Here is a 22,716-nt window from a genome sequence, read left to right as displayed (position 1 = left end):
ATATGTCTTATAAGAATATTAACATAAAAATTTTCTTTCTTATAAAGAGCTCATTAGTTTGTTAATCTAGCGATGTGGGACAATAGCTTACAAACATATTTATACTATGGTGATACCTTTTCCATTTCTTTCCTTCACCAATGTGGGATGGAATTTTCTTCTTTCATTTCTTTACTTTCATTTTATGGTTTGTTATAGTGGGTGGTGGACGGTGGGTGGCGGTGGACGGTGGCGGTGGTGAACGGTGGGTGGGTGGTGGTGGACGGTGGTGCTGGGCATTATGTGTTGTTAGGGTGTAGTGTTTTGACACTCTGTAGACCTTAGAAGATCTTAGAAGTTGATGAGCCAAGTCTACACCAAGAAGAGCTTGCGCATACGTTTTTTAATGAAATGTTTTTGAGAAAACAAACATTCTACAGATGACAATGTCTGCGCGTGGTCTGCGCAACACAGACAGAAGAGGCTGCGAAGACCCTTTTCAACAAACAACACCTTAATTTCTCTCTATCTCCATCTTTCTTATTTCTCCACAAAATCAAGCAATTCCATAATGTAAATGACTTAGTTTTTTCGAAAAGAACACAACCATAGTATTCAATTTCTCTTTAGAACTCAAATCAAAAGGCCCCTTAATTGAAAATCTATGGTTCAACGGACAAATGAAACATCGGATCCGAAGGAAGAATGAACTGAACCGTCAGATCCGGCTGTTTATTATTACGTCGTCTAGAACGCAAATCCGTCAGATGGCTTAAATGACGTCGGATCCACCCGCAAATTTGAATACGTGACAACATCTGATAGGCTATACTAATCCATCGGATTAGTTATTGTTTCCATCGGATCTAACGGGATTTTTAGACCATTTTGGGGTTTTTTTGTAGAACATGGGCTATTTCTGGAAATTTTTGGTCAAACTAGGCTATTTTAAGGATTTTTCCTTATTTATATTGTTGGACTCGAGCTTGGTTCATTTAATTTACGAGTGCTCGAGCTCGACTTGGATCTGGTTCTTTCTTAAAATTTGGGTTCATCTTGTTTATTATATATCAATCAGTTAGTTTGCACACATTTTTTATTATTTTTAAATATTTTGTGAAAAAAGCCTTAACAGGCCTAAGCTCGGCTCGAGCTTGTGCGCAGTACCTTAGACAAGCCAAGGCCCGACTTGGATATGCGGTGCGAAATTAAAACTTAAAAAATACACTAGACTCGTAGAAACTCGATGGCCTTAAACATTTTCCCACTACAAGGCTCGAGCTCAATAAGGTTGGAGATTATGTGTTCGTGGACTTGAACCATTTTTTGTTCTAATTTGTTTACTGGATTTAGTGGAAAGTTAAAATGGTGGTTTATTTATACTATTAGGCTATTTTATACCCAAGTGACGGACGGTCTACTAGGCTTGAGTTTAGCCTGTGATGACTTACAATAGCTCGACTTATTTCAAACTCATTTTATAAAGTTTGGGCTTGGCTTGTTTCAAACTCGTTTGCTCCCATAGTTACATTATATATATCTTTATTGTTTATTATACAATTATTTATTATCTATCTAAATAAACTAGAATCTCATTAAGGATCAAATCCTAGATAATCTTTCATTATAAGGTTCGAGCTCGGGCACGATAACTAAACAAGATTTATTTAAGGCTTGGACTCAGCTTGTTTCGAGAATTTTATTGAGCCAACCTTAGTATTTTACAAGCAGTTTGGTTTGTTTGCACCCTGACTTACATCCTATCTATTTTCAAATTTACTCCGTGGTTGTGGAGGACGATGAGCCCGCCAACGTCAGTAGGGTTTTCGAGGAGATCAGCGATTATGTGGTTGTGGAACTGGACCACGCGGAAAGTTGAAGTGGTGGTTTATTTATACCATTGGGCTATTTTATTTTGTTAGGCACGAATTTGGTTTGTTTTGATTTACGATAGCTCAAGCTCATCTCGTTTCGAGCTCTTTTTTAAAGTTCAAACTCAACTCATTTATTATTTATTAATTAGTTTATACATATTTTTAATTATTCTTATATATTTTGCGTAAAAAATTAGCAAGCCTAAGTTTAACTCGAGCTCATGTGTCGTACCTTAGACGAGGCAAAGCTTGGCTCGAGCTCGGTTGTACAATGCGAAACTAAAACTTAAAAATACACTAGACTCATGAAGGCTCCACAAGCCTAAACATTTTTCCACTACAAGGCTCGAGCTCGAACTCTATAACTAAACGAGCTTTATTTAAGAAGTCAAACATACGTTAAAAGTTAAAGTACCGGTCAACATTTAGTTTATAGTTAGCTTGTTAATTCGCATGTCTAAAAATGATGCTCAAGAAAATTACACGATATTTTTTTAAACAACGTCTACTTCATATCTTTCTTACCCCTTCTAAACGAAAACGACACTGGTGTTTCTAGAACCGACACATTAAAGTTGTTCCAAACATCTGGTACCGTGGGAAGCTTAGCAATTTTCTCAGCAATTTCCATGTCTTCGGGAATAACATATCCAAAAACCGTGTATGTTGTTTTCCACTCTTCGTGATTCGCAAGACTGATAAAGAATTCTGGGCCAGAACCAATCCATGCCACCGCGCCCCTTTGGATGATCGGACATTCTTCTAGCAGTATTTTCTTAAATGTGACACCTTCAGCTTCAAGTGTCCCTTGAATCAAAGCAAATGGAGGCCCAAAAGAAGCCTAAAAGAGAGAGATTATACATCATAAGATGTTATACAGACAATGAAAAACATTTGACTTATTATTATTATTATTATTATTATTATTATTATTATTATTATTATTATTATTATTATTATTATTTACCGAGTTTAAGTGGTGTCCTTTTGTGTCCCATGATTGACCACGGCCCTCAGCCCGATAAAACTGGTAACCGATACAATGGCGCATGGTTAACAACTCGAGAATGTGCATGACTGAGTGTGGGGCGCATTCGGGAAGAAGCTGCATGAAATCGTGTATTTTTAGCATAACTGTAAAAAAAAAATACGACAAAATGCAACTACAGATTGTAGGTCACAAAAAGATTTTGAATTTATAAAGTTGGTATGAATTACTCAAAAATTTTCTAGAAAAATTAAATAAGACAAAGTAACTTATAGCTCATAAGCATCACCAGTGAGTTAAATTCATAATAAAAGTGTGAATTTCAGAAGTACCAAGTTTGACCTCAAAAGTCAAAGTGGTCAATAATATTACATGAAATGCAGAAGATTGCGTATATTTACAGTTTCCGGTTTCTACTTACTTTTATGTGAAGTGTGCCGTATTTCGTTTCCATCTTCACGATGGCCTGCAACAAGAAAAATGATGGAGAATATGGTTAACATGTTTGTGTTATCGCATATGAGCCTAATATGATACAAATAATCAAATATGTATATTAAGTTGCATGTGTACTTAACTACCTACTTGAAAGTAAAGATGAAAATCTTTAAGGCATTGAGTTTATAGTATATCATACGTAACAATATATCAGAACATGTTTGACTCAAGAGGTCAAACAGACTGACTTTAAACTTCTGTGTTGACTTTAAATCTTCAAAATTTCACAAAAAGAATTGATAATCACATTAACCTTTAATTTAATGCTACAAGCGGAAGCATTTTACCCACCGAGACGTGAAAAGTATTTATTAAATTTGGATCCATTAACTCAAAACTTTGACCTCAAAAGTCAAAACACAATCAAGTATGTGTTAACGCTTAACAGAGACAAAGACAAAAGGCGTTAGAACGATAACCGTCTCCATGAGCTGACAAATGAAATATTTACCCTATCGGGAATCCACTATATACATCAACGGTTATGTAATATTACCTCGCCTTTCCCATAAACAAGGCCAGAAGTCCAAATGGTGGTGTCTCCGGCATCTTGCCTATCGGGAGCCAAAGGATCCTTTTGTTTCTTCAGCCAACACTTCAAGTAACATAAAAATCTCAACTTTATCCAAAATATCAATCAACACATATAAAATGGCTAGGGGTGTAAACGAGCCAAGCCACTCACAAGCTATTCGAGTTCGGCTTGCGAAAAGCTCGAATTGAGCCGAGCTTCAGTTATCGAGCTTGAGCCGGCTCGTGAGCCTAAACGAGCCTATTATTTGTATTATTTATATTTAAAATATTTAGTATATTTTATTTAATCATTATTATACATATAATTATAACAAAACAACTAAATAATATATATAATCTTCTATTAAAATTAAAAAATTATATACAAAAATAACTATAAATATATATAAACTAATTAAGAAATAATAAACAAGCCGACCCGGGCTTGAGCTTTAGAAACAAAGTTTGAAACAAGCCGAGCTCAAGCTCGAGCTCTCTGTAAGTTAAACGATCCAAACTCGAGCTCTCTGTAAATTAAATGATCCAAACTCGAGCCTAGTCAAGCTCAAGCTTAGCTCTACTCGTTTACACTCTAATTATGGCTAAACAATAACCAAATTCAATTCAAATTTCCAATTTTTAACACACTAACAGAAATGTCAGAACCACAGCTTAACCAAATAATAATCTGAATTCTCAAAAAGTTAAAAGGTCAAAAAATCAAAAAGTCAAACTTGCAATTTATCTCACCAAATTTAGCCCCACAACATTCAAGATTCCCGCAAAACACCCAAGACCCTATTATTTGTATAACTTATATTTAAAATTTTTAGTATATTTTATGTAATCATTAGTACATATATAAAATTGTGATAAAAACAACTAAATAATATGTATTGTCTTATATATAAAATATAATTAAAACAAATATACAAAAATAACTATAAATATATAAAAACTAATTAAGAAATAATAAACAAGCTAATTCGAGCTTAAAAAACTACTCGCTAGCAGAGTTCGAGCTTTAGAAACAAAGTTCAAAACAAGCCAAGCTTAAACAATTCAAATTTCCAGTTTTTAACACACTAACCAAATAATAATATAAATTCTCAAAAAGTCAAAATAACATCTCACCTCACCAAATTTTGGCCCACAACCCTCAACATTCCCACAAAACACCCAAGAATCACACAAACAAGGCCCACTTATACCATCACACATCTCCTTACAAGCCATACAACACTCAACAGAACTATTCACCTTAAAATCAACCCCCCATTTCACAGCAGGACCCCATAACTCAAACCCATCAATTCCTCTACAACACCCACCATCAACACCTTCTTCCACAGGCTCCAGTTCAACCCCTTCATTGGGTCTAATAATCACGTACACAAACATGAACGCAAACGAGCAAGAAAACAGAGCAATGAAGAGAACGAGCCAACGCGTGGGTTGTGGGTCAATCTGCCTTCGACCCATTAGAGTTTGGTGGGTCGTGAACAAAACCCAGAAAGGAATTGGATTGGTTTGATGAATTGTGTGAAGATTGGGATTGATTTTGGGTTTTTATCGTCGGGTTTGGGTGATCAGTCATGATGGTGTTATTGTTTTAAGATGGAAATTGGATTCTTTAAATAGCTAAATTGCCCATGTGGAGTAATACACCATGCCCTGTATTAATAAAGTGTTGTCTTGAAAAAGTTTTCTTAAAAAAAAAAAAAAAAACCTTTGTTGTTGTATTGGGAAAATTGTAAATATTGTAATGAAAAGTTAAAATAAAATTACTATGTTGGTTGGTTCATGTGGTTTAGTCATTTCGGTTAGAAAAGAAATCTATTGACATTCCAATCCCTGATGTTTGAATTTTGTAATCAGTTCGGCCCATGAAACTAACTATGTTAGTTTTTGTTGTTCAGTCTGAGATGTTTAGGCTACATAAAAATGTAAAATGACTTTTTAGCTCTAGAATTAACTAAAAAAGTTAACACGGTTAGTATTAGAGAGGCTGAAATGGCTACGAAATTCGAAGGACAGAAGTTAAATTTTCAAAATATTGTTTTTGGCTAAAAGGGTTAAGTGGATTAAACAATGTGGGCTAAAATGGTAATTTACTCAATAGTTTAAGATTGATTGTTTCAAACATCTTTTTCTTTAGATTTAAAATACTAATGTTTGTTTTGTTAGATACTAAAATTATAGAGAGAAATTGGTGTGTATTGCATGATCTAGTTTACATTATATAGACTTATGTAGAAAAAACTTAAAACAACATCATCAATGGTACTTAACACATATTCAAAGAAACTGATTAGGGGTTTGATGAGGTAATAATGGGTTGTTTCATAACATGTTTTAATATAATAAGATAAGTTATTTTTCTTAAGTTGATTGTATTTCTTACAAGCCGATTCCACATACTAAATCACACCAAAAAAAACAATTATTTTTAAAGGTTGTACTATATGATCTATATCATGGCTGATTTCAGTTTTGAAAAAGTTTGAAAAAGATGTTTTAATTGATTGATTGGGTGCTTTTTTTTTCAATTTGTGATAAAAAATAATATTTTTTAATAATTCAAAAGACATAACAAATCATACAAGGTAACTAAAAAGGGTGTTTAAGCAAAACATTTCACATCCATACCTAATCATCCACCTTATCTTATCAAGATCTATTCACCTGTCTAATCATGACGTATCGGTTAATCTTGGTCTTGTCTTGAAACCATGCGTTATTAATGAACTTGACAGCGATTGGCGACCCGCATGAAGGGCAATTGAAGAGTTGAAGAGAAAACGGACCATGATGATTTTATAATTGATTAGAAGTTCAATTTTAGGATCAACGATTAAAATGGAGCTTCGGTGTTAACTAAGGCTGAGGGGTGTGGGGGGCGCGAGAGGGGGCGCGAGCCAATAATATTGTGACGTGTGGCAGAGAAAGAAACTTGATAAGATGGGTGTTGGAGCCCCCGCTCGCGCCCCTGGCCCTGGTGTGGAGGGGCGCGAGCAGGGGGCGCGAGCGGATTTTTTTAACATTCCCAACGGCTATATTTAACATTCCCAAGCTCTTTCTCGCGCTCTTCCCAGCAGCTACCATTCTTGCGCCCGCCTGGAAATCCGCGCTCGCGCCCCTCTCGCGCCCCTCTCGCGCCTCGGTGGTGTGGTGCTCGCGCCCCTGGAAATCCGCGCTCGCGCCCCTCTCGCGCCCCTCTCGCGCCTCGGTGGTGTGGTGCTCGCGCCCCGGGGCGCGAGCGGATGGCCTCACGCGCCCTTTCTCGCGCTCCACACCCCTCAGCCTAATAGTCAAGGACTAGGACGCCAAATATGAAGATGTAGACGAAACGCCTAAGGGGTTGTTTGGACATGCATTATGAAAGTGATTATCCGATACCGGATAATCATAATAAATTATTAATAGTATCAAAATGCCTTGTAGAAGATAGTGTTTGGATGTGCTTATTATGAAATTGTAAAAAAAAAAAAGGAGTATTGGTTTTTAATATTCATAACTTTCACCAATTAGTCAATATCACTCCCGACTTTCGATTTGTTATACGTCACTCCCAACTTTCAACATATTTGTTTTTGTCACTCCCTCGCTAACAGATAGCTAACGCCGTTAGTGGAGATGCTGACATGGCATTTTTTTAATTACGTGTAATTCTCTTTAAATTTCTAAAATTCCAAAAATCCAACAACCAACCATATTCTGCCCCACGCTCACGCTCACGCTCACGCTCACCCTCACCCAAATCAACAACCATACCACCACCAACACCACGATTTGAACCCCTGCCACCATTTGAACGACTGCCACCAACTATTTATTTTCTCCGTCTCTCTCGATCTATCCTCTAGGTTGGAGGAAGTGTGCGTGTGGTGGAAGCAGACAACCATGGAATAGGGTTTTAATACTCTCAACTTTCACCTGTTGGGTGAGAGTGGCGGCGGCAGTGGTTGGAGCTGCGAAATCAGGCCCGGAAACACTCGTTCAGGTGAGGTGATGCGGTGGTGAATGACCAGGTGTAAGTCTGGAGAGAACGTGGGGAAGAAGATTGGGGAAGTTACACGAGAGTAAACGGCGGTGCTACGGCGGTTAATTTACTAGTGGTGGCTGAAGGAAAGGGGTGGGTTAGTGGTGGGGGTGGAGATGGAGGTGGCTAGGTGGGTGGTGGTGGTTGTTAGGGTTATGGATGTGGAAGATGAAGATGAAGATGAAGATGAAGATGAAGGGGTGTTTGGGTTTCCTTATTTTTACTTATGACTTATTCACATGAAAATAGCGTTTGAGTAATTTAACTTGTTAAACAATTTAAAGAATGAAAAATGAGTTTTCATGATTTTGTAACTTATGGAAAACTCCTTAAATAAGGAATAAGGAGGTGTAAATAAGGAATCCCAAACATGCCCGAAGTGATGATATGAAATTATGAATTATGAATTTTCTTTAAAGTGTATTTTCCATGTAAGCTTGCCAACCTAATTATAAAAAGTCCACGTCAGCAAGAACAATGCCATGTCAGTAATAATAATGTCACGTCAGCAAAAAATCTAACGGAGTTAGGGTCCGTTAAGTACGGGAGTGCCCGAAACAAATAGAATGAAAGTTGGGAGTGGTAGATAACAAATTGAAAGTTAGGAAACAGGTGAAAGTTGAGAGTATTAAAAATTGTTTGATTATTATTTGTTTATTTTATTAAAATGACAATTGTTTTATTATTTAAAACACCAAAGGATAAAAGAAACACACTAATAAAGTCATCAAATGCATTTATTTTCTTACTTAAATTATCAACTCTCACTCAAATGGAATCCCAAAACTTGGGATCAGTACGGAAAATACTTTCGGTAATATATTGTTACCCCCGAGATTCTCATCTAGATCCGTCACTGTTGTATGTAGTTACTTGCCAATAACACTTCCTCGGCTGGTGGCCATTTTGTATGAACAACGTTGGAAAGAACTCGAAATATGAATTGATTGATTAAAGGGGCCTACACACCTGCATGTTGTTAGTTGTTACCCTTCCTAACGTGCAGAGTCTTCACACGTGCATGCTTTCAACGACGCTTGCCAGACATCAGCTACGTGTGCCTGCGCTGCTGATGGTCTTAGAAGTTGTAATCATTTACAATCAAGTGACAAAATTTGAATACTCAAAACATTATATATGTTAAATGTCTTATATTAATATATTGCATCTACCAAGCAATCAAGCACCATTAACTAATTAGATTACCTATGACCAGTGTTGTAAAAAATCGTTAGTCGGGCGGTGGGGTAGGGACTAGTGATTAATCGGGATCCATCGAGATTATTTGGGATTAATCGGATCGGACTTTAATGCATGTTTTTTAGTTTTATACACACACACACACACATTTTTATATGTAATTTTCAGTTTTATATATACGCAAACATATTTTGGCTAGAAATTGGTTTGAATGTCGCTGGAAACCGCTAGTTATTGCTGGAATCTCGCCGGAACCTGCTAATTTTGGTCGGAATCTCACCAGAAACCGCTGATTTTTGTCAGAATCTCACTGGAAACCGCCAATTTTAGCCGGATTTGACCGTTAACCGATTACTTAGCCGACTAGCCCAAAATTAATCAGTGAAGTGGGGACTAGCGATTAATCGGGGATTAATCGGTGCCTGATCGGGATTTTTGCAACACTGCCTATGACTTACTTAATGTAATAATCACTTTATTATTTTCAAAACACAAACCTCATAAATCAAGACTTTAAAGCCAACTTATTTGCCCATATTACAACATTATGATCATCATATAATGTCCAACACTGCAAACAAATACAAAACTACACAAACTTATTACACTTCAAAACACATTTTGGTCAACAACAAGATCATCATATATGACCTGCATAGTCCCCGCTCTCATCAATCTCATTCTCCAAGTCAAACTCCTCGTCGTCAGGATCTAATGATTCACCATTACCGGTCAGCTGCCCGTCAGTGGCGGTGGTGGACCCGCCCTCACCGGGCACCTTAGCCTCTTGTATGATTCGGTTTATTTCATCAACGCTTTGTAACGTTTGGTCACGGTTTGCATTCTCGTAGTTTGTTTTCTCGCCTTCGATCAAGTCTTTCGGCATGTTCTTTAAGAACCATGGATGTTTCTTGATTTCCGCTATGGTGATCCTCTTTAACAACAATTCAAAACATTATTATTTGGACTATTAAAATAGATAAATAGCTTTTAATAATAATAATCACCTTGGAGGGGTTTGCAACAAAGATATGCGAGAGAAGGTGTCGACAATCAGCGGAAACACGCACGTAATCCGGGATCGAGTATTGAACGCTCACGATTCTCTATGAAAAACAATGATATTATCATATTAAGAGAAAAGATGCAGTACAATAATTGCTTAGCGTATAAGAATACAAGAATACTTATATTTCATGAAATCGATCCATGAAATCACATCACAAGATCTCGAAATCGTCAATATATATCCAATTAATCATTGGTTCACCGAAATAAACAGTTTTGGATCGTTAATCGATCAATTTTTTACTTTTATTCACGAAAACCTTTTTGAGCGTTTTAGTTTTTGGCTGAGCGTTTTGAGCGTTTTAGTATTTTTGCCTTTTGTTTTTTGCTTTTGAGCGTCTCGCGTACCTATCGTACGTTAAGGCATTATTGTACAGTATCTCGACCCATCATATTAAGGTCATAATTTCTTGTTTGACATTGCAGATAAAATGTAAGAATATTCAAACTTTAAATTCTAGTTAAAACACATGGACAGTTTAATGAACAATAAAGTACTGGAGTTGACCCGAAAGTCAAAGAGATCTCACCCCGATTGTTTTACGGAAATTCCGAGGATCTTCGGGGTCTTCAAAAGGGTAAGCTCCAACCAACATAACATACAGAGTCACCCCACATGACCAAACGTCTGCAATCTAACAAAAAAAAGATTTAAAATTTTGTTACAAAAGAATATACTTTAATTAAACGATATGCAATGCATATGTTTATATGTAACTACTTAGATAAAAAGTCAAAAATACCTTTCCATCATATTCCTTTCGTGATAGGACTTCGGGGGCAATGTAAGCAGGTGTACCGACAGTAGATTTTGGTTGAGAGTGCAATAAACCAGACTGCACAAAAAACATCATTAAAGGAACCGAAAAATGGGAAATATAAAAGATTGAAACTTTTCTTAAAAAGATGACATTTCGAGTATTATAAACCTTTGAATAACCAAAATCACAAATCTTGAGACGTGGGGTTGGACTCCCGTCTAGAAGAGTGTTCTCTAGTTTCAGATCTCTATGACAAATTTCCTGAAATCAAGAAAACAATAATGTAAAGATTTTAAATTCATATTGTCACAAAGATTTTTTTTTACCATGGAATGGCAGTAGCTGACTCCGGATAGAAGTTGTTGGAAGAAAAACCGAGCCTGTATTAGAAAGCAAGATTTCATTTAGTTAAGTTATATAAACAAAAAATAAACCGAAGATAATGAGCTTAAAATATTGTTGCGCACTTCATCTTCACTGAATCTGCCAGCACTAGTGATTTTACTAAAGAGTTCACCACCAGCTGCATATTCCATGACTATAGCCAATTGCGTCCGAGTTAACAACACCTGCAAAATCAGAACTTTTAATGTCAAATAAGTGATTTCATGTCTCGAAATTATATAATTTTTATCCTGAAATACAACAAGTTTTTTTATATAAAATGTTAAAAGCTCAAACTTACCTCCTTGAACCGCACGATGTTAGGGTGTCGTAAGGATCTGTGATTAATGATTTCCCTTTGAACATTTTCATCAATCTAAAAGAGAAAACAAAATTAGCAGGCAAATGCAAGATTCAAGTATGCATTGATATCGGCTCGGATATGTTACATATGTATTCTTATTCGCTTATGAAATGAAAATATATAGAGTTCGGGCGAGTGAAAGTAGATATGCGACCTAAGATTCGCATATCACATGGCTATATGCGTGAAATTATTCTAACATAAGCATTGAGTTAGCTCAAAGAAGAAAGCTCATATTGAACTTTGATTGACTTAATGATAGTCAAACCCTAAAAGTTTCTATTTTTATCAAACTTCATAGAAACTTCTATCAAATAATACCAGAATCAGAGCTTATAAAAACCAAAGAACAAAAAAGGTCAACTCAACAATGCAAATTTTGTAAAACCCACAAATCAAAACCAAGAAAATAAAAATGTTCTTGGTCATCTTATCAATCAAAAAGTTGACCTGCAATATAATCATAATCTTGAAACACAAATTCAAAAAAACCCACCAACCAAATCCAATAAAAACCAGAAAAAATCAAACTTTACATCAAATTAGCTCAATAAAGTAATAAAGTTTATACCTTTTTTACTCTTTCAAATTTCAATGTATTTGGCAGCAAACAATTCTTAATTCATAACTTTGAAACACAAATTCAAACAAAACACACCAACCAAATCCAACAAAAACACCAAAAACACATAAAAATTCAATCTTTGCATCAAATTAGCTCAAGAAAATAATAAAGTTTATACCTTTATTCCTCTTTCAATGCATTTTACAGCAAACAGCTTTTAATTCATAACTTTGAAACACAAATTTAAACAAAACCCACCAACCAAATCCAACAAAAACCAGAAAAAAAAATCAACCTTTCAATCAAATTAGCTAAAAAAAGCAATAAAGTTTTAATCTTTAAAACTCTTTCAATGTATTTGACAAGCAAACAATTCTTAATTTATAACTTTGAAACACAAATTCAAACAAAACCCACCAACCAAATCCAACAAAAACACCAAAAACCCATAAAAATTCAATCTTTAGATCAAATTAGCTAAAAAGAGTAATAAAGTTTTAACCTTTTTTACTCTTTCAATGTATTTGACAAGCAAACAATTCTTAATTCATAACTTTGAAACACAAATTCAAACAAACCCACCAACCAAATCCAACAAAAACACCAAAAACCCATAAAAATTCAATCTTTAGATCAAATTAGCTCAAGAAAACAATAAAGGTTTAACCTTTTTACTCTTTCAATGTATTTGACAAGCAAACAATTCTTAATTCATAACTTTGAAACACAAATTCAAACAAAACCCATTTACCAATTCCAACAAAAAAAAACCCAAAAAAAAAAATAAATAAAAATATAAAAAATAAAAAATTCAATCTTTTGATCAAATTAGCTAAAGAAAATAATAAAGTTTATACTTTATACCTTTTTTCCTCTTTCAATGTATTTGACAGCAAACAATTCTTTAGTCTTCTTATCTCTAACCAATCTTGCAACTCCAAAATTCCCAGCACCAAGCTCCTTCAATAGCTCATATTTCTCCTCCATTGTAACACAATCAAGATTCCAAGAAACCCCAAAAAATATTTAATTTTTTTTTATAAATCTTTATCTTCAAAACCCACAAAAATTAAGTCAAATTAATCAAACCCCAGATGAAAAAGATTAATAAAGTTTTCACTTTTCAAAGAAAATATAAGGTGATTGCTAAATCAAGATACATACAGTGAGTGGATTGTTTATAAATAGAAAAAGGGTTAACTATTGGTGGAGATACTTAGCTTAGAAGTTGAAAATGAGCTCAAATTCAAAGGATCTAATGAGTGTTTTGTCTTCAAGAAATTTTATAAGATTTAGTTATAGGATTTGGATATTATTTAAAACAATCTATTTCAAGTTGAAGTAGTATTGATTGTGACATTTGTAATTTAATCTTATAAGATTTAGTTAAGTATTTGGATTTTATAAGGTTTTCTTTTTATAAAGTTTAATTGATTTACGTTGTTGTCACGTTTTAGCCCCAATATTAATAATTGTCTCTTTTTAGTCTCTTAGCGCTCTAACAATTAACGCGTATAATGATACGAATACCTTACTGGTTCACTAACAAGATCAAACTGTATTTAATAACTAGATAACGATGTATTAATGGTTAAAGATATTTTAATATTACATAAAATAGAGTTGTTATATTGATTCAAAGTTTAATATAGTAGGTTATTATGTTAGTTATATTTTAGAAAAATATAAGAAATATATTATTCTCTTATAAAGAAAAGGTACAAAAAAATTTTAGAAAATAAGAGATAAAATGATATTGGTGTGTATTTAGTTTTAACACACAGAATCAGTATCTTATAGTACAAGTTTTCATAGCTAAAAGAGCTAGTTAAAATATATGCAAATAAAAAATTTTAGTCGGTCAAACCATCAATTTGAACTGGTCATAGGTATGCTCGTCCCGATGATGAAAACATTGCTTTCTCTTTCTTTTCTTTCTTATATGTAAAATCGAATGATTTTTAACGTATAGATTTAGCAATTAGAAACAAGTAGAGTTGTTTGTGTTGATTTATAAGACCAATAATAATAATAATAATAATATTAATAATTTTATTTATAAAATAAAGTACTATATTCGTTTGATCACAAAAAACAAGATCAAGTTTTGGTAACAACAATTAAAATGTATTACGTATATTAAAATGTCTAAACAAACATTATTTTTATTCTTAGTCGGTTGATATTATGTAATCTTCAATATAATATTTCATTTGATATGATTTCTTTAACATGTTACTAATTTATAGTTTGTATTACTTGGTTTATATTGTTAAAATGCAATATCACAATTGACTATTATTTTTCAATTTTTAAATAATTGAAAATAATAATAATAAATATGTTTAGCATAACGTGGTCATTCAACATCCTCATCATCATTGTTGGCCCGTCATGTCACTTCGTCGCTAAAGGCCCACGATGACTTCATAACACCCGTTGTTACTTTATTTATTATTTTAATAAACACCTCATGACAAAAGAGTGTATATTAAAATATGAAATTAATATGTGCATTATAATTACTCAATTATATAAATAAAAAAATGGCATGAAAAGTATTTAACCTTTATTTTCATTTTGACTGTACAAATAACTAACCAACTTATTTAATAAAAACAAAAGGATAGCTTATAAAAAAATAAACAATATAAATATGTGAAGAAATGTAATAACTAATAATCAATCTAAATCCTATAGTGAAGTTAGATAGTGACTAGTTTAAATATATCGTTAATGCTATTGAGATTTTATAAAGAGATTAAAAAACATAATTTAATAAGAAAGTCTTTCTAGTTTAGTGATATCATAGTACGTTATATGGTGTCTCTCCATTTGATGTATATTTAACAATAAAATTAGGGCATCCGTAGTGAAACTAGATCTAATATCCTGTAACACCATCATCAAATAGACACGAAGACATTTTATAATTTTATGTGTAGTGTTGGAAGCCCCTTATATTGTGATTAAAATATTCAAATTAACTTTTTAAATGAAAAGATGTTATTGATTAATGCAAAACTTGTAAGAATGTGATTGATGAGAAAAAGGTAAAAACACCGTCATAGTGGAAACGTTCAGAAGGAGAAAAGGCCAAAAATGCCCCATGTGAGCAAAGGTGTAGTAGTGTTGCAATGTTTCTGGGTATCACACATGTGGCAAACGCCCTACTACGCACGCTATATTATAAAGCACATAAATCCTTATAAAAACTTAGTATATTGAAAGTTACTAAACAAAATTAACTTGTTTTTAAACCTTTTATATTTTTCCTTGCTGCTTATCTCAATAATTTTTATTGTTATTTTTAAAATAATAATCACTAGTTTTAACCTCACGAGGAGATGGAAAGCTATAAATAATAAGGAATTACATTACATTCGATTAAAATAAAAGGCTAAGATATTCAATGTGACATGTTTAATTACAGTTTGTAAAAGAAGAGGATTAGAGGAATGTTTTGGTACATCAAGAGACCCCGATACATCTAACTAGTTTGGCGGACAAAGTTAAAGTTATTAGCTTCCATTTGATAAAGGGCGTGCACAGCTAGTTAAAGTATCATGGGATGATTGATGTAAGTTTCAAGTGTAATTGTCTATTCAGGTGGGAGACGTGCCCCATGGGTGTGGAAGTTTTGTTTTGTAACGTGATTGGCGGTTAAATTTGATATATCTAGCTTCTTGCTAGTCTATTTAAAATAAATAGATATTTATTAGTCGTTAAAAAATAATATTAATAATAATTAATAATAGGCTTGGGGCCTTGTGTGAAAGTGATCTCTAAGCAATTGACCGTTTGTTTATTTTCATGATTATTAGAGAGAATAGAATATTTGTAATGATCCAATGATATGGTGACTATATTTTTCATTAAAATAACTACCGACCATTTTGGATGTGCATTGCCAATACTTTTTCTTCATTTGGTGCAATTTATTAGATTTTTTTTAATAAATTTGAAAGGAGTTAGAAGATTGGATGGAGAAATGTAATAATCTTTTAAGATTAGCTTTCATATTAAAAAATACCACTTATACATAGGGGCATTTCAATTTTTAAAAAATATTTTAGTAATTTAAATTATATATTATAAGTGATTGTATGTTATGTTGATATTATTTATTTTCTTTTGTATTGTTTGGGTTGTCTACCTCTTGTAAGTGGGATCTTTTTTTATTTTAATAATTTCAAAAAAACTTATTAGCCAATAATAATCTATACTATGAGTCATGACACGTTAAACTCAGCTAAGCGGCTCCACAATTGTTTACTCTATGCAAACCACGTTAGGATTTACCATTATGCCTTCACATGCTTGACACATTTCTCAAGACTTAACTAAGTATTTGGATGAAGATTAGTGTAAATGACTAAAACCGAGTCGAAAATCCAAACGAACGATAGTAACTTAAAGTCATTTTCGTAAAAAACCCAATCCATAATTTGAGATATTCAAACTAACAATAGTGTAGTCCTTAGACTTTATAAGGTTAACAATATGCCATCAATCATAATATTACTAGTTTACTACCCACATCAACATATGATCAAATGAAATGAAAATTCTTTAAAAGAATAAGTCACAAACATACAAGTCCAATCTTGAATCAATTCACTATAACTATAACTTTTGAGATCAGCACAATCCCAGTTCACCCTTCGCGTGTCGGGTTTCAAACGCTTCCAAATATTGTGTTATCGTTCGATATATAACTGTAACAGTATGTAAAGTTCACCTATTCTTCCAACGACATATGTTCAAACTCCACCACAGCATTAACCGGAGCCGTTGCTTTCAAAACCATTTCTGTATACTCTTGTTCAGGACTAGAAAGCGCCACAATGGCACCACCCGCACCAACCGAAGCCTCACCCTCGTGAACCACCACGGTCCGTATAACAATATTGAGATCAAACGTTTGGTTATAAGAAAAGAACCCGATGCAGCCTGAGTAAATTCCTCTAGAACAGCTTTCAAGAGAATCAAGAAGCTCCATTGATCTTAATTTGGGTGCACCTGTCATTGATCCACCCGGGAATGCTGCTCTAACGCAATCGATTGCACTTAAATCTGACCGTTTCTTTCCACGGACCGTGCTTACCATGGTGTGGACGGTTGCGTATGATTCCACCTCCATGAGACGAGGGACGTGGACTGACCCGGGTTCACACACGCGACCTAGGTCGTTCCTTAATAGGTCGACAATCATCAGATTTTCTGCCTGATCCTTTTCACTGTTGACAAAGCGGTTACAAGTGTGGATTATTATTATCAGCCAATGGGTCATAATTTAGATTATAAATCGAGTTCTCTTAAGAAGCATACAAGAAGTGTTTGCGGTTAAGGGCGTAAACGGACAATGCCGCTCGTGACCTACTCGAGATCGGCTTATTAAAAGCTCAAATCGAGCAAATTGAGCCTAAAAAAAGGTTTTTAAATAGACGAGCTCATGCTCGAGCTGGCTCGCAAGAGTAAACGAGCCTACTAATTATACAACTTTTATCTAATATATTAAATATATATTACATAATAATCAATTTAATATATAAAATTAGAGTTAATTACACAGATGGTCCTTGTGATTTGGGCATGGTAACTCCTTTAGTAATTATGGTGTCTAAACCTAACTTCCGTTAACCTTTTTGTTAAGTTTAGGCAAAATGACCAAAATACCCTTTTATAAACAAAGGGACCATTTATGCATATAATCTAATACGGAGTATATAATAAACAAGCCAAGCTCAAGCTGTAGAAATAGAGCTCAAAACGAGTCGAGCTCGGGCTTGGCTCAGCTCAGCTCATTAACACCCCTAATTTCATGTCAACAAAAGTTCCAAATGCTGACACTGCAATAATAATACCTGTGTTGTAGTTGTGATCTAAGCACCTCATCTTCATCAGGTGTCGACCCACGAGCGATGGTACCCTTTATTGGTTTTGCTTCAAGAACACCGTCTCTATCTAACCGCAAAAATCTTTCAGGAGACGAACAACAAATACTCAAATTTTCATTTTCAAAATTAAGCCATGCGGCATACGGTGCAGGGTTTTTATCTCTGAGGTGGAGGTAAAGCCCCAAAGGATCAATATCTCCTATTGTCTTCCTCATCTGAGTTGTCAAACACAACTCATAACTTTCACCATCTTTAATAAACTTCTGACATTTCTCCACATCTTCCATGTACTCCTCTCGAGTTTTATCTAAACCGAAGCCCGTGTTTGTTAACATAACACGCGCAGACGTCTGAGATGATAAAGATTTGGAAGCAGAAGCCTTCATGGTTGTTAGCTTTTGCTCCATGTCATCTAACCAAGTAGTGGTTTTTTCGGTTTGATCATGTATAGATAGAATGTAGATGTCATTAGTGGAATGATCTATGACTATAATATTGTCTGCAAAGAAGAAACATGCGTCTGGTGTTTTTGCCTTGTAACGGTTATTCGGTACGCCACATTCGACTTTGAGGCCATATCTGTGTGTGGAAATTTGAAGTTAATGATATTTGTTCATAAAGTTTTGATCTTTTTTTAATAAAACATGAAACTTTACATACCCAAGATAGCCGATGTATCCACCGTGAAACTCAAATGGTAACCCTTCATAATCTTTTTCATCATAACGAATAGATTGAAGTTCCTAACAATAAAAAGGCATGAAGTGTCAGTGAAAGTTATAAAATTAGTTTATATATATATATATATAGGCTGGTATCATTTAAGAACTCAAAAAAAGTTAAGAACTCTTAGGAACTCTAAACAACCAAACATTTTTTTAATTTTTTTTATATATTAACATTATTTAATAGTAGTTTTATCATTTTTATATAAAAATTTGTGATTACATATATTAATCATAAGTTTACATGTGTGTAAAATTTATGTACTAAAAAATTTACATAGGTGTAAAACAAAACATAGATATGCATAAAAACTAATTTTCAAAATTGTAATCGTAAATATAGATATAAAAAATGATAAAACTACACTCAAATAACATTAATATACAAAACGTTTTATAAAAAATGTTAGTTTTCAAGGGTCCCTTCAGGTTCTTAAATAATTTAACAGTTATGTAATGATACTCATCCTATATATATATATATATATATATTTCTTCTTACCTTATTCATAAAGTGGAAGAAACCGTCTTCCAAAAATGTGGTTGTAGATAACCCTTGAGCATCTTCAATTGATATATGACCTCCACTTGTACTAAAAGAAAGAAATTTGAATAATTCAAACTAGAACCAAACCGTAACCGAATAACCAAACCAAAAGTGGTCTTTATTCAAACCTTTGATCTGACAGTCTGAATGTTATCTGCTTCCAAAGTGACCCGCCTTTTCCACCCATAAATGAAAATCTTGCTCTTCTCTACATAATAAGCAAACATGTAGTAAGTATATTAATAAATTTTTTAAAATGAATTTTTTTTTTAAATCTTGATATACCTTTTCAGTAGAAGCGCTATCAAGCCAAAAGGTGTTTTCAGCCTTATCATCTCCAAACAATTTAAGAAAAATGTTTTTTGCACCGCCAACTTGACAAGATAAATTCTCAAGTTTTCTCCATTGTAATCTCAAAAACTTGACCCCATTTGACGACTGTACCATCTTGTACATGTTGACATGGTTTGTATTAAAAGCCGACAGGTATGCACGCGTAAAGTCTTCTTTAAATCGCCAGCTTCCATTTCCCACCTGCATGCATGCTAGGTAAAGTTTACTGCTCAGTGCTAATAAAAAAAAAGTGCAACACAATTCAGATTATTTGTTTTGACTTTTGACCCAAACCGACCCAAACCTGTTATTAGCATATTTAACTTAGTAGTTTACCATTATATTGTAACTTCCTCTCACTAATAGAAGAAGAGTCTTTCGAGCCCCAAAAGTCTTCAGTTATATCCCTGAAGTTTTTGAATATTTGACTCCCGTGACAAGTGGCAATGCTCTCAGGATGAAACTGCAGTTCAAGGAACAAATATGATTTAGCTCACAAGTGTGATGAATATTGAACAATGAATAGTAATGGAACAAAGATCAAGGGGCCCACCTGCAAACCATAATGGGGTCTTGTTGAGTGCATGATACCCATGAGAACCTTCATGTCCGGTTGACTTTCATAAGCAGTAAGGTCAAACTTTTGGTCAACCGGAGAACATGTCCATGCTAAAGGTATGAGTTCCTTTGGAAGTGATTTTGCATCTACTATAAGCGAATGATACCGAACCACCTGCATCTAGAGATGGTCAAAAAAACCGGTTGGGGAACCGGTTTGCCGGTTTAAACCGGAAACCGGTTTTTACGAAAACCGGTTTTTTTAAAACCGGTTTGACCGGTTTACAAACCGCCGGTTTGTATTTCGGTTACAAGTTTTAGATCCAAAACCGGTTAACGAACCGGTTAATGGAAAAACCGGTTTTTTTTAAAACCGGTTATTATGAAAAAAACCGGTTATTAACCGGTTATTTAAAAAAAAAAACCGGTTAACCGGTTATTAACCGGTTCTAACCGGTTTCTAAACCGGTCCTAACCGGTTAGACCGGTTAGGGTTTTGACATACAAAAACCGGTTATTAACCGGTCCGGTTATTAACCGAACCGGTTTTTTTCCGGGCCAAAAAAAACCGGTCCGGTTAATAACCGAACCGGTTTTTTTAAAAAAACCGATTTGTGCACCTCTACCTGCATCAGTTCAGAAACCATATTCATCAAAATGCTTAATAAGCTATATCAGTAAACCATTGTTTTGAATTTAATTAAATAATGCTGACCTTAAAGCCAGAATTTTTTCCAGAAGGAATGCCATCAAACAGACTGCATCCATTGTGCTGAATCTCACTAAAGAAAACAAGTGGAGTTAATACAATATTTACTATAAAATTTATTATTATGTACTACTAAAGTTTATATACCTCAAACGTCCATGAACGGGTTCAAAGGCGTGAACAACCTCTGCACCATGCACATATCCTAAGGCCTGGTGTCCAAGACAGACACCCAAGATTGGAATGTCTGCACACTCTAGCAACAACCTAAGACAAATTCCTGTTATGTCCCAAAGAAGTCCGGTCAGTTTCTCCAATATGGCAGTTATAACTGAATTTACACTATGCTAAACTCATACCAAAAAGTGTGACAAATCAAAGGTATTACCAACATAATGAACTTTAGAAAGTGAACATGATGTCAGCATGATGTCATACCTATATCAGTCGGGCAAGCTGGTGATCCGGGACCCGGTGATATAACAATATTATCAAAGGCTCTCTTTTCATAAATGTAATAACATGCTTCTTCCCATGTCCATTCATCATTCCGCACCACAACCGGAGGTACTAAAAATATTAAATATTAAAACTTATTAGACGTTTTCCTATTTTTTTAGTTTATTTTTATACAAACAAGATAGTGTAGAGAGGGCTTACTTCCATTAATAACAGATAACTCTTGGTATATATTGTATGTGTAACTGTCATAGTTGTCAATCAACAATGTCCTGACAAATTCAAACTTCTGCCTTGGTTTTGACAATGGTTTTCCCATTAAACGTGTTCCATCGAGCTGACCGGGTACGTATTGAGTTGAAAGCACAGCCTTTCGAGAATCATGACTAGACACTCGGATACCGTCTTTGTTGGCGAGGTCACTAGCCCTTATTGATGATGTGGCAATTGATTTATTTATGGTTATGTTTTTTTGTCTTTCCAAACAAGGGGAGGTGATTTCTGAAGGATTTGAGCATAGTGTGAAGTTCATTTTGACCCTAATAAATGAATGATGGTGGTTACACTAAGCCTCTGCCTCCAAAGTAATTAGAAAATTCTGGAAAAAAAACAGCAACATATTTGATAACTTAGAATTTTTAGGGGTGTTCAACAAATCAAATTTCAAATTCTCAAATTAATCAAATCGAATCATCCAAATTTTCAAATTGTGAAGTTGAATTCGAATTCAATTCGAAGTTGGATTACTGAACTAACCAAATCAAATCATGAGTTTTTTCGAGTCCGATTTGAACACTGAACACCCTAGTTGACAAACTACTCTAGAAATCAAAATTAAATAACAAACCATTGGATGAAGTAACAAACTAAATGAACTAGAAATCAAATACAAAAACCTTAAGCCGATTACTAGATTATGAATTTAGAATTTTACACATTTAGTGATATGGGGTTGTTGTTTCACGCGGGTTGGATAATAAAAGCGATATGATTCACAAATCTGTAGATATAATTCATATTACACGGGTCAAATAATGAAAAAAATAAAAATGTTTTACGAACAAACTTAAATATAATTTTAGTATAAAAACCATTTTTACAAAAAGATTTATAGAAATTATTATTATTTAATAGGAGAGAGCGGCGGGAAACAAAAAACTATAAAAAGAGCTAAATAAATATGTATATAACTAATAGGAAAGAAAGGCAGAAAAAAAAGGTGAGGATGCACCAAAGAGTGACACGAGCC

General features: G+C 34.1%; 3 protein-coding genes across 3 annotated transcripts; all 3 read right to left on the bottom strand.

The window, feature by feature from the left end:
- Positions 1 to 2,252: 2,252 nt before the first annotated feature.
- Positions 2,253 to 5,531, bottom strand: LOC143570282 (uncharacterized). The gene is made up of 5 exons (XM_077055966.1): positions 4,987 to 5,531; positions 3,836 to 3,934; positions 3,263 to 3,307; positions 2,821 to 2,958; positions 2,253 to 2,694 (listed from the first exon to the last, which is right to left on the bottom strand). The coding sequence occupies exons 1-5, from the start codon at positions 5,332 to 5,334 to the stop codon at positions 2,359 to 2,361; spliced, it is 966 nt and encodes a 321-aa protein (XP_076912081.1). The 5' UTR covers positions 5,335 to 5,531; the 3' UTR covers positions 2,253 to 2,358.
- A 4,068-nt stretch (positions 5,532 to 9,599) lies between these two features.
- Positions 9,600 to 13,430, bottom strand: LOC143570280 (serine/threonine-protein kinase SAPK3-like). The gene is made up of 9 exons (XM_077055965.1): positions 13,101 to 13,430; positions 11,609 to 11,683; positions 11,391 to 11,492; positions 11,250 to 11,303; positions 11,092 to 11,184; positions 10,906 to 10,998; positions 10,693 to 10,797; positions 10,102 to 10,200; positions 9,600 to 10,028 (listed from the first exon to the last, which is right to left on the bottom strand). The coding sequence occupies exons 1-9, from the start codon at positions 13,221 to 13,223 to the stop codon at positions 9,735 to 9,737; spliced, it is 1,038 nt and encodes a 345-aa protein (XP_076912080.1). The 5' UTR covers positions 13,224 to 13,430; the 3' UTR covers positions 9,600 to 9,734.
- Positions 13,431 to 16,793: 3,363 nt separating this feature from the next.
- LOC143570294 (aminodeoxychorismate synthase, chloroplastic-like) lies at positions 16,794 to 22,066 on the bottom strand. Its single transcript, XM_077055978.1, has 12 exons — positions 21,669 to 22,066; positions 21,447 to 21,578; positions 21,156 to 21,288; positions 21,015 to 21,081; positions 20,295 to 20,474; positions 20,078 to 20,204; positions 19,694 to 19,953; positions 19,537 to 19,616; positions 19,364 to 19,454; positions 18,797 to 18,879; positions 18,104 to 18,715; positions 16,794 to 17,476 (listed from the first exon to the last, which is right to left on the bottom strand). The coding sequence occupies exons 1-12, from the start codon at positions 21,997 to 21,999 to the stop codon at positions 16,978 to 16,980; spliced, it is 2,595 nt and encodes an 864-aa protein (XP_076912093.1). The 5' UTR covers positions 22,000 to 22,066; the 3' UTR covers positions 16,794 to 16,977.
- Positions 22,067 to 22,716: the final 650 nt, after the last annotated feature.

The sequence above is a fragment of the Bidens hawaiensis genome, unplaced genomic scaffold (genome assembly GCF_021521415.1).
Source record: "Bidens hawaiensis isolate Kalapana, Puna unplaced genomic scaffold, B.hawaiensis_p1.1 tig00024867_1, whole genome shotgun sequence".
Lineage (NCBI taxonomy): Eukaryota > Viridiplantae > Streptophyta > Magnoliopsida > Asterales > Asteraceae > Bidens > Bidens hawaiensis.
The sequence above is the reverse complement of the archived record's forward strand: the minus strand, read 5'-3'. Positions and strand labels throughout refer to the sequence as shown.